The 12,660-nt window shown below is 53.9% G+C and overlaps 1 protein-coding gene across 6 annotated transcripts in view; it reads right to left on the bottom strand.

Annotated features, from left to right (window-relative positions):
* The window catches only part of AIFM3 (apoptosis inducing factor mitochondria associated 3), a 61,986-nt gene extending 51,288 nt beyond the window's left edge, over positions 1–10,698 (bottom strand). For all 6 annotated transcript variants that reach the window (XM_064392865.1, XM_064392866.1, XM_064392867.1 and 3 more), the window contains exons 1-2: positions 10,620–10,698; positions 328–454 (exon numbers count right to left, since the gene is read on the bottom strand). In XM_064392865.1, the coding sequence (XP_064248935.1) occupies positions 328–358 (31 nt within the window). In that variant the 5' untranslated portion in view covers positions 359–454; positions 10,620–10,698. The remainder of the gene's footprint in view (positions 1–327; positions 455–10,619) is intronic.
* Positions 10,699–12,660: the final 1,962 nt, after the last annotated feature.

The raw sequence follows: 12,660 nt of genomic DNA, 5'->3' as shown, positions 1-12,660 counted from the left end.
GCACGAGGGGAGCAACTCTGCTCCAGATCTGGCAGAAAGGTAGAAGCAGGTGGGTAGTGAAGAACAAGGCAGCGTGACCAGGCAGAAATGCCTCCTTCACGGTACAGGGTGAGGTCCCCTCCCACCCACCTACCACCCCCCTGGCACTGCTGCAACCCCCCACAGCTCCCTGCCTGTGAGTGAGAGCACTGAGGAATTTGGGGGGATTAAGAGTGCAGTAATCCTCCCTGCAGGAGCCAAGCATTAACATTCCCCGGGCCAGCGTCCACCGCTGACCTACTTCTCCCAGGGGGACAGTGGCTGGGGCCCGGCGCAGAGGGCAGTCACCTGGTTTGGGCTTGGAGAAGCATCCTCCCATGGCGCCGGGCGGGACGGGCAGCGGGGGCGGGCGAGTCAGCGCGGGCACATCCTCGCATGGTACAGGAGGAGTCCCGGCTCCCGCGTCGATCCCCACCTGCGCTGGGTAGAAAAGCTCCGTGAGAGCTGGTACGGAAGGCAGGGGAAGCAAAGCCGTGCCCAGGCTGCCCGCAGCACTGCGGACACACACTGTGGGCACCCCGAGGCACATGGGGACATCGCCGTGCTGGGAGACACCGCTAAATTCAGTTATGAAGTTTATAAATTCAGTCATCAAAGTTAATTACAAAAACCCTCATATCATTTATGGCCAGACTTTAATAACTTCCCAAAGCCCTGCCTTTGGGAATTAAAGCTTTAAGCACACAGGTCACAGCACAAATACAATGACTGAACCATAAATACATTTCAGTTGGGGGTTTTGTGTTATTATTAGGGGATTGAAAAAAGAATTCTATTCTATTGTACTGTCCTGGAAGTTCCCCTATGCCAGTTATGCTCGTACCTGAAGAAATGCCATTGGCTTAGGAACAATTAATTATTTAGAGAAAGGGGTTCTGATATCAGACCATTTGCATCAATGTCCGTTTTTTACACTAATGAGACCTTTTTTTTTTTTAATTTTTAAAGTCAAGTTGTGTTTCTCTTATTAGCTTTGACTTGAGATGCTCTCAAATTTGGTACAGACTAAGAATTTAGATAAACCTTTCCAATTTCATTCCATGGCTGAAAACAGCAAAGAGTCATCCAACACACTGGCAATAAAATAGTATATTTCATTTGTTTTACTCAGTCATGAATTCAACTGATTTACTATGGTTTTGCCATATATTTTTCAAAAAGCCCTCTGATCTGGGCAGGAAGATAAATACAATTTCTGAATTATATTTTGAGACAGGCAAAGTAGGTTTTTCTGTAGCTTATAAAATGCCTCAAAATCTTTACAATGAGAAGAAATTAGAGAAGTGCCAGGAGAGAGATACCAAGCACCTTCTCTCCCTAGCTTAAACATCAACTCAAAATATCAGGATGTATCCCTCTATTTTCAGCTACATCCCTCCGAAACACAACTTCCAGCTCCTCTTCCATGCATAGCATCACCTCTGCTCATTCCCAGCTGTGTTGCAGAAGCAGCTTCAGAGCCTGAATTATGTTGAATAAGCAATCCAAGCTATAGAGGAACACAAGCCTGGTGCCTTGCCCATGGTGCAAAGCAGGCATGTGCTATTTGATACTCTACAAAGAAAGATTATTAAATGCAGAAGGAAGAGCTCTTCTCCCAAGAGCATCCAAGGAAAGTAGCATGACAATGTTTATACAAGAGCAAATGCAAAAAAAAGCTACCATTTAAGAAGGTGCATAAATGCGTGGGAAGATTTGGGAGCAGTGGGGGAAAACGGAGTGGGGATGTCACATGCAGTAGCTGGCCCTTTGCCAGAACCAGCAGAAAGAAAGGAAAAATAGCTTTGTACCAGGCAAACCAAGTCTTGGGTCATTGATGTATCAGTGACACAGGACAACAATATAGTGCATATAATAAAATACTGCCACTGGTGCCTCAGGAGCAAGCCAAGTCCCCACTAACCCAGATCAGCTCTTTGCACTGGACTTCCTGCAACAGAAGTGGACACTGTGGCGACAAGACAGGATCATGCCCCACGCAAGTAGTGCCCTGGCACCATGCTGCATTCCCTTGGGATGCTGCACATATGGAGGACCACAGCAGGGACCCCTGGACAGGCGGTGGGTTAGATGGCAGAAGGGTAGCTCCCAAATATGCCTCACCAGAGAAGCATTCCAACTTCTCCAACCCTCCCAGAGATGCTGATGTGGGACTGGTTTCCAGCTGGTCTGGCTGGTTTTAACAAGGACTTAGGAGGATGTCAGAGTTCCTGAATGTTGGAATGTCACCCATTCATCCAAGATGTTTTTGCTTTGTTTGGACCTTAAAGATGGCAATCTGCAGCCATCCCCTCAAGCCCACTGCATATCTCCTGATTTCTTCACTGATGGTCCCTCCAGTCTTTCCAACGAACTGAGACATCTGCACCTCCCAAAGCAGGTCAGAGGGAAGTGTTTGCTATCAGAGGTGTCCCTTCTCCACTCCTAGAGTTCCCCTGGCAAAACCAAAATGGTTCTTGGTAGGATTTCAGCTGATGACATCAGAGGAGAAGCCACCTGGCTGCTCCCAGCCTCAGTCCCAGCAAGCACATGGAGATGCTTTAGAATCACCTGAGACTCAGATGGTTGCAGAAAGGCACCACCCACCCTCAGGGGACACAATAGGGCCATGTCACTGTTAGTGGCATCCAGAGGTATCGATCCAGAGCTGGATCCAGCAGGATTCATGGCCAAAACCATAAGCTCTGTTAGGAGAAGGAAATAAGGCCATATATACAACACAATGTAGCTGAACACAGGATCACCTGTAAAACCTTGCTGGTCCTGAAGGGTGACAGCCTGACCTGAACAAGGTGTCCATGCTCAGTAAACCAGTTCATCATCTGTTCCCTGAACAAAACAACACTTTGTGGCACACAGCTGAACAGTAACACCTTCAGCATCTGCTTAGAGGGGGCAAGAAGGAGTGGGCTACCAAAATATGAGGTAACTGATGTGGTGCTGAAGAACATACTAGTCCCATCCCTAAAAACTCTAGTGTGAATGAAGACCTGGCCCCTACACCAGGCTGTCTGCAGAACTCCATCATCCTCAGAGAGCACTGCCCAAGCATACAACCAGGGACACCAGCCTGCTTGCCAACAGGAAAAACTGGGAAAATTATCTAACAGGAGAAACATGGGAAACAGTCTAGTGCTATGACCGTGAGCGCTTCCCCTGCACGGCAGCAAAATATGTAAAATATGGCAACATCAAGCTTCAGTGCGAGTCAGGGGTATCAGATCAGACAGCCCACCTGGCTCAGCCTAGTGACCACTGCCCAAGCATGGCAAACAGCACCCATCTGCCACAAGCAGGCAGGAGCAGGGCTGCAAGGCAGGGACACTCCAGCCCGCACTTCCTGCTGGGCTCAGAGCAGAATCCAGAGCCTGCACCACTTCTGAGCAGTGCAGTGCTGGCAGAGCTATTATTAGCACTGTGCTTCTGCTCTCTGCAGTGCCCCAGGCTCCTGTTTTAATCAAGTGCTCTGCTGTGACTCCAAAATCCTTTCCAAGAGCTAATGTGGCAACTATATAACTACACAGCTGTATTAGTACACCATAGGTATAAAAAATGGTTTTCCCCTGAGCATCAGTTTGTGTTTATTGCCCCAGTATCATTTGGGGCAGGTCCCTCCCATCCCAGGTCCCTCCCATCCAGCTGCAGCATCTGGCAGCATCTGTCCTGCTGCTGTAAGTAATCCTGCATCACCTGCCTAGAAATCTGGCAGAGATATGAGCACCAGGTCATGCCCTGTGACGTGGACATTTCCCAGAGATGTCAGTTTGCCATCCCAGCTTGCTCCAGCTGGAGACCTCTGTGGAGCACTGAACAACTGAGCAGAGATACACTTGTGCCACTGTTGAGTGCCTCAGCTGTGATTCATCTGCTGTGTGAGGGGGGCCTACTGCACATGGGCACCAGCTGCCCCTGTGCCCTCTCCAGGCTCCTCCAGACCCCCTCATCGAGCTTCTGTCTGCACACTCACCTTTTTGTGGACATCACCCTGACCCCCATTGCCTTGGCCATACCAGCTCTGGGTGCCACCAAAGGAAGAAGAGGCGAGAGGGCTGCTTCCCATTCCCTTCCCACTTGCCCAGCACAAGTCCCCTCTCCCGGTCCCCTGGACACACAGAGGGGATTTCTCCACCTCTCAAGGCAACTCTGTCCCCTCCCAATCCCTCTGTCCCCACCTCTCAAGTCCTGGACCCAAGTTTCCTCTCCTCAGTAATGTGGGACTTCCCAGTGTCATCAGGAAGATGACTGATGTGATCTCCCAGCACCAGGGGCTAGCAGGGGGTGCCAGAGAAGGCAAGGGTTTGGTGACAACTCACCACATGCTCTCAGACAAGGGACCCTGCTCTGGGGCTGAAGCATGGAGGAGACAAGGATGCTAGAGCAGCTGCCAGCTCCTGAGGATCCTGGATATGGCTACCAGAATAATAAACACCTCTGTCCCTGGGTCTTACAATCCCAGATTCTCCAGGCTTTGCACAGCCCTGGTCCTCCCACAGCTGCATCTCCTCCTGCCCTGTCCTCCTCTTAGGACCAACCCAAGCTAGCCCTAGGTCTGCTGGGACACAGTTCAGGTTCCCAAAGCTCAGAAACATGCCCATCATTCCAAGGAAACCAGACAACAATGGGTCCTCCCATCCTGCCATCACCAGTATCCAACATCCATTCTCCCAGGGAGCTCAGGATCAGATGCTCAGCTAGCCTTTCTCCTCTCTTCATGTCCAGACACTACTGCTTGGGCTGACTTCCTCCCACAGCTGGAAATGCCTGAATGAGTCCATCAAACCAGACTACAAGGACTTTTTCTTCTCCACACAGGTGAGCTCTCTGCTTCCTCTGCAGTGCTCTGCAGCAGGATCTGGAGGAAAGCTGGGGACAACCTGGCAGAGCACCTAGAAGACCTTTGAGGAGGTTTCTGAAGAACCAATGGAATTCAGTGAACAAGTGGGACATCTGGGATCTGCTCTGTTCTCAAGGAGATGACTTCTGCCTCTTCATTGACATCACCAGTCTGCAGGAGAAGGGCTGAAAGTCCATGGAAAGCCAAGGTCCACACAAGTGAGGATGAGGAAGGTCTCTTTTCAGATACACACCAGGATCTCAAAGCAGAGGTCAACAAGAGATATGTCCCAAAGACATTCTGTCAGGATGAGGAGGAGAGCTTCCCCAAGGTCCAGGGAGAACTCCTCAGTACTGGAGAACTAATGAAAACCACAAAGGAGATGTAGACAGTGTGAGCCCTGGGATGGCTGTTTCTCAAAGAGAGTGGGATCAAAGGGCCAATGAAAGAGACATTACACCTCTCAGCAGCTTTTAATGCAGGGAGCACTAACATGGCAGCCCCAAGGCAGTTGTGGTCATGACTATGCTGGCTGGTATTCATCTCCCATCTGTGTGGCACCTCTTGCTCTGCACCTTCTGCCCATGATAATGGAAGAATTCAGGCCGGAAGAGGTCTCTAGTGGTCATCTGACCCAATTCCAGCTGTGAGCAGGGTGACATAACAGCCTGGATCGAACTCTAATTCTGCCTTAAGCTTTGGACAATGGACCCAACACTGGTCATGATAGGACCCACTAACATCTGAGGGTCCTCAAGGGTACAAGACCTTTTTAGATGGGTATCAGTGGGAAAGATTCAATAGTATACAAAGAACAAGAAAATCCATTCCTGGCATCTGGAGACCACCACAGACGTACCCATCCACACATTTGCCAGATGCAGCACTCATTAAAAATGGGAACAAAAGGAGATGTTCAAAGATTTCACTTCCTCAATACTTTGGAGCACTAATGGTTTCGTGGTGGGACTGGAAGTTAATTTTTACTCCCAAGATACCTCATTTCTGAAGTATTTTGTGGTGCTGAGCCCCCCTGAGGTGCCTCCAGTAGAGGAAGGAAAGGGATTAGGCAGCTGTGCTGTGCCCTGGAGCAATGACAGCCACAGGGGTCAGGCACAGGGGTTGCTCACATGCTCAGGTAACAGCTCATTGCCAGTTTGGGGTCAGGAAGGGTCTCCCTTGGAGACTGGCACAAGTGCCAGGGAGCGTTTGCCTTCCTCTACAGCTCTAAACATCTCCCCTTGCCAGGCTCCTCAGGGCTGTTTCTGGCCAGGATTCCCTGCTGTGGTAGGGCCAGGAGTCCAGCTGTGTGTGTGATCTCTCCACCTCTCTTCCCCACGGCAGCTTTGTTTTCCTAGCTTTCAGTCACTTGTACCATAGGTCTTCTAAGGCAATGTCCAACAGCTCTGCACTGAACAGGAGCTGCTGGTTTTTAACTGCTCCTGCATACAATAAAGTTTTCTTTTTATTGAATCTGGATTCTGTTGTCTGCAAACATTTGCTTATTTCTGCCCCGAGAACTTTGTCCTTCAGGAGCTTTTTCAGTTCCTGAGATAATTTTTGGACTCAGAATGGTGTTACAGCTAATTGAAGAGCTCAGCACTTTCTTATTGAGACATCCTTCATGGATGTCTCTAAAGTGTACAGGTCAAGTAATTTCTTTTCTGCTCTGTTTAAGGACTGAGCTCAACATCTGGAAAACTTGCTTGTCTGCTCTGCAGAATGAAGGGTACCATGTGCCTGTTCCAGCCATTCACATCCAGCTCTGCAAGCTGGTTCCACATCCCCCAAGCAGGAACACAAGAGGAGGGGGCAGCTGGAGCCTCAGAGCATCTGGTGTTACCATCCATGCTTGCAGAGAAGAGCTGGCTCTGACTCTGGTCCCTGCTGTGGGAAAAAACAAGCCCTGATCCCAAACCATACCCTATCCACTACAGTCCTGCCAATTCTCCATACATGCAAAATATTGTCTTTAACACAAGGCCAGCAGGAGCCATGGAGCAGTCCCAGCAGCAGACCTGTTTTGGTCACACCCTACAAGCAAAGTGAAGCACAGATCCCACCACAGCCTCTCCAGCCCATCCCACACAGCATAGTCTGTCCCATGTCCTCTGGTCCCTAGACACAAGGACTCTGGTCCACCTGGTCCTGAATATCAGCAGGACCCAGAGCGTTCTTTCCCATCTACCTTCTCACCACACACAAAGGCACCTAACAAGGACCCCATCCCTCAGCCCCACCATCACCTTCTGTCTCCATCCCAGCCAGATACATACCCACCCTGACCCACCACACACCCCCGGCACATCACCAGCCCTCATGCACCAGACTCAAGTCATGGTGTGCTCTTTCAAGGGCTGCCCATTTCTCTCACTTTTCTGGGGATTTGCTCTAGTTTGACTCCCACAGTGTTTAGTTGGAACTAAGCCATCACCCTCACCAGGTTCTTCCATACCTGTGCCAGTATTAGAAAGACTTTAGAGTGGTGACTCCACATCCCCCTGTCCTTTATGAGCACACCCAGACTGTCCTTCTCCATCGTATCCTGAAGGCCCACTCTTGTTTCACATTAGTGCCACCATGCACAGTCTCATGCTCACTCCTCCTCCATCTGTGTTCAGTGGTGCAACTCCAGCCACCAGTGGTGCTTTCCACCTCCAACTCCTCAGCCAGTTTCAGCTGCTTTGTGGGCAAAGGACATTAATAAAAATATATAAGGTGGATCCCACAAGTCCTGCAGTTCACCAAGCAGTACACCTGCCTCTGCTCCAGTATCCTCCTGGTCCTAGTGATCCTGCCAGGGACCAGGCTTCAGCCCAGAGGTGTACCAGCACTCTCCCACAGCTTACCTCCTTCCCTCCCCAAAATCAGCCAGTCTCCACTGGTGTGGCAGAGTCCCAGTCTGTCTCCACAAAGTCTGTCAGAGCAGAAACCAGCACAGACCCCACAGTGAAGACACCACACTCCTCATGGTGCAGAGTGGTGGTGAAACAGTATTTGGGCTCCAGCTCTTGTCCAAGCACAGCTACACTACCAGTGTCCCACAGACCACAGGCATCTTCCTACCGTCCTCACCACCCTGCAGAGATCAACTCCCCCAAAAACCACAGCAGCCACTGGCACAAAGTCCTACTGACACCCTGAGTTGCCTGCAGCTCCCCTCTCTGCACACCCTGGGGTCCATCCTCCACCTATTGCAACACCCTGGGTGCCACAGCCCATGATCTCAATGAGGAACCCCCATGTTTCCCAGCAAGGTCTGGCTCAGCAAAATCAAACTGCCCTGTCTCCAGGGCAAGCCAGACTTTGCTGCCAAAAAAAGCAGCTCTCTCCACAGGACACAGGACTCTGAGCACAGCCCAGGCATGGTTGGAGCACTGGGGAGCCCAAGGCTCTACCCCCACCCCGTGGACCATGCTGTGCACTCTGTGTTATCAACGCCACCCGCAGCAGCCTGCTCTGACCCCAGGGAGGGGCACAGGGCTTGCCTGCCAAGAGAAAAGGAGACAGTGGGAAGAGAATCAAGTCACACAGAAGACAGCGTGACAGGGGATGATGTTTTTAGGACAGGGAGAGCTCGTATTTTTAAAATAATATGAGGATGAAAACAGATGGTCTCCATCCTGAAGTTACCGTTTTTGTCAGGAATCACACTACAAAGGATGAAAAGAGAGTCCCACAACCCCTAGCTGTGGTTCCCAGACCAGCAGATCAGCCTTCCAGAATGGGGTGCCCAATTGGGGGATTGCCCCTGTGTTCATGTCACCGCTTCTTGTCCCTCCACCTCAAAGATGCTGCACACAGGACATGGTAACACTGTGCAGACATGCAATGCACTGCTGCCCACCCTCTGCCCATGGAACAGATGAGCCAAAATCAAGGGGGCTGGCACACAGGAACCCCATCTTCTTGTCTCCCTGGTACCCCAACCTCCTCTTTACTCTCTAGCTTTTCACCCCATTCTTCCCCCTGTTGTATTGCATCCCCCTTGACAGCTCTCCAGCTAGCTTCCTCTTCCCTCTGCCCAACCCTCCCATTTCCACTTTCCTGCTATTTCCATACCTGTTCCAATCCTGCTGCCTGACTTCTGCTTCAGGGTCCCTCAGCTGCTGACACACGGTAACTCTGACATCCCCAGAGCAGCACTGGACCCCTCCTTCGCCTCCTGTTCTGGCCTCCACCTTGTTTGCCCAGCTCCCTCAGTATAGCCCTCCCTGCCAAAGCTTTATCTCTCCAGCCACTTCCTGGTGGGATCCAAGATTTGATTTACGCCCACCTGGAGAAAGCAGCGGGTTCGGCTTTGCCGGGTGATTTCCTTTCAAACAGTCCCAAGAAGCAGAAGTCCCGCTGCAAAACGGCGGGAGCACCGATGGGCTGCGCGGCCCCGTCTCAGCGCAGGGATGCGGGCAGGGACTGACGTGCCCTGGTGCACTTCACCTTGTCACCAGGAGTTTGTGTCAGCGGCCGCACAGACAGCTACAAAGCTGCCGTTCAATGTACCCCGCGGCTCCCGAAGAAGTGCAGCGGGAACGCCGTGTCAGAGCACAATCAAGGCAGGATTGTTTTCCTGGCTGCTGCTTCAGCAATTTACCGGCTCCAGGTTAAAGGTTCATTCGGCAGCACTATCACTGCCACCCCTCCACACACCTCTGTGAGCTAGACTGGAAATCATTAATCATGGGATTTGGCTCAGATCATAAAGATCTGCTAATAAAAATCATAAATGTTGGAAATTCTCCCCGGATGAAGAGTGATCTATGCAAAAATCAAATCATTTCACAACACGAGAGACCTTTAATTCTCATTTGCTCCACCACAGGCAGCTAAGCCCCTGCTGTGCTGTCACTGCCAGGTCCCCATTGCACAAAAGCAATCTGCATTCATTCCCCACAGGAGCTGGAGCAGGGCAGGAGTTTATCCCAGCAATGTTTTCCACGACTAACAGCTACAGTATAACACCACAGTCCAGCTCCATTCCTCACACTCAGATGTTCCCTCTCAAAGGAGACCATGCAGTTCATGGAACCATAGAACGTCATGAGTTGGAAGAAACACACAGGATCATGGAATGGCTTGGGTTAAAAGGGACCTTAAAGCTCATACCTTTCCACACCCCTTGCCATGGGCAGGGACACCTTCCCCTGTCCCAGGCTGCTCCAAGCCCTGTCCAGCCTGGCCTTGGGCACTGCCAGGGATCCAGGGGCAGCCACAGCTTCTCTGAGCAACCTCTGCCATTGCCTCACCATCCTCATAGTGAAGAATTTCTTCCTAATGTTTAATCTTATCTACCTTTCTTCAGCTCAAAGACATTCACCCCTCTGCAGGAAAGATCCCTGGTCAGGGGGAAACAAACTTGGAGAACACGCTGGCGGGAGGACATGACACAGGGACCTAAACGCCGTTCAGGACAAACGCGGCTTTTCTCCGCGACCCATTTTTATGCCGCTTTGATTTCCTGGGCATTTGCTGCATCTCAGAAGAGATGCGGAGACATGCGGAGCTCTTGCACCGCCTGCCCCGGCCCCGCCGGCAGCTCCGGCTGTAGAGGAGCCCCCGGGCCCGCCGCGCACCCCGGTGCCCCCGATACCCCACATACCCCCGGTGCCCCCGCCCCTGGGGGTAGCAGCGACCCCCCGACCGCTTCCCTCGGCCCAAGGAGCAGTGCGGCCCTGGGCAGCGGCCCTGTACGGGGAGCTCCCCTCGCTTCACACCTGCCCGGAACGGGCGCCCGGCGCCCCGCGCTTACCTGGGCAGCAGCGGCGGAGCCGGCGCGGCGGGAGGAGCGGGGCCGGGCCGGGGCCGGGGCGGGGCCAGGGCCGGGGCGGGGCGGGGCGGGGCCGGGGCGGGCCGGGGCGGGGCCAGGGCCGGGGCGGGGCGGGGGCGGGGCGGGGCGGGGGCGGGGCGGGGGCGGGGCCGGGGCGGGGGCGGGGCGGGGCCGGGGCCGGGGCCGGGGCGGGGCGGGGCCGGGGCGGGGCCGGGGCCGGGCCGGGCCGGGCCGGGGCCGGGGCGGGGGCGGGGCCGGGGAGGGGGCGGGGCCGGGGCGGGGCCGGGGCCGGGGCGGGGCGGGGCCGGGGCGGGGGCGGGGCCGGGGCGGGGGCGGGGCCGGGGCGGGGCCGGGGCGGGGCCGGGGCGGGGCCGGGGCGGGGCCGGGTCGGGGCCGGGGCCGGGGCGGGGGCGGGGCCGGGGCGGGGCCGGGGCGGGCCGGGCCGGGGCCGGGGCGGGGCCGGGCCGGGGCCGGGGCGGGGCCGGGGCGGGCGGACACGCCCCCGCCGCGGCTGCGGGCGGTGGCCCCGCCGGCCCTGCCCGCGCTCCGTGCGCGCCGGGCGGGGGCTCCGCGCCGGCCCCCGGGGCAGCTGGTTCTGCTTGGTGCCACGGGGCCGCCGCTGCCGGGGCCGTTCCTGCCCACCTGGAACACCGCGGCCCGGCCCTTCCCAGGTCACTTGCTTTTACATTTTCCTTCTGGATTCACGTCTCTGCCCTTACCCCCCCCCCCCCCCCGAAGACAAAAATCTGCACCACCCTCCGCTTCCTCCTGCCTGGAACCTTTCTTCTCCCCAGAAAACTCTTTCCCTCCCCATCATGTCATCTAGTAGTGTCAGCATCTCTCTGTGCCTCTTTCTGTCACATGCGCCACATCTGCTCTTTATTTTCAGTGGATGACTTTTGAGATCACCCCGGGTACAAAGGAAGGTTTTCTCCCCCACCCCCAGACAGTTTGTCTCAGGTCGCTGCTCTCTTACACCCCAAATATACAACTCCCAATGCTTTCCAGGCAGATCACTGCACTTCAATATCCAGCTTCAGTTCCCTGCTCCAAGTGGGATGAGTGGCTTAACTGGGCTGTTCATCTGCAGTTCTCATTGCTGGTAAAAAAGAAACTACTCAAGGATGAAGCATTCCAGTGTAGAAGCTCCAGGGACCCAGGTGTTTCCAGAGCCTTGAGAGATCGACAGTGGGTCCTCATGGAGCTGCCTCAATTCTAAGGCAGGAGAAATGATCCCATTTCCAGTGTCTGCAGGCAGCTGAGGAGCATCCCTGCAGGTGGTGCTGTGCCTCCCTGGGGCATGGTGCAGAGCTCCATGGCATGTGGTATTGCTGGCAGCAGGAACCCCTAGCAGATCTCCATTACCCTACCTGGCATGCAGGATTTTTGACCAGTGGTGTGAAAAACTGTTTCTATGCAACAAAACAGCAAGGACTGAGCCTTGGAAGGAGACAGTAAATGGGTTTGCAGGGAATTATCCTGACAGCAAGCTTTTCACAAGCTGTGGGTGGCCATGCTTTAAGATGAAGGAGGGTTGACTTAAACTGGATATTGGAAAGAAATGCTTCCCTGTGAGGGTGGTGGGGCACTGGCACAGGTTGCTCAGAGAAGCCATGGCTGCCCCATCTCTGGAAGTGTCCAAGGTAGGATAGGGCTTGGAGCAACATGGGATAGTGGAAGGTGTCCCTGCCAATGACAGGGGTGTGGACTAGGTGACCTTTAAAAAACCCTTCCACCCAAATCAGTCTGTGATTCTATGCTTATCTGGTGCCACAAGTGGCCAACATTTGGGGTTGTTTTGCTGCACCTTACGCACCCAAGGACATCAGGCCAGGGATGGGACTGTGAGACATGAGCAGTACTGTGGGGCCGTGCTGCCTCAGGAACAGCAAGAGATGCAGCTCTGCTTGCAGTGGGATGACCGGACAGGAACCCAGAGGGATGGATGGCTAGAGGTCCTTCCTTCCCCAGAAACCTCACAGAGCTACTGGATGGTGCATGTCTCCATGAGTGTTGTTTCTTG

Source organism: Passer domesticus, chromosome 17 (assembly GCF_036417665.1).
Source record: "Passer domesticus isolate bPasDom1 chromosome 17, bPasDom1.hap1, whole genome shotgun sequence".
NCBI classification, from domain to species: domain Eukaryota; kingdom Metazoa; phylum Chordata; class Aves; order Passeriformes; family Passeridae; genus Passer; species Passer domesticus.
This window is presented reverse-complemented; position numbering and strand designations above follow the sequence as displayed.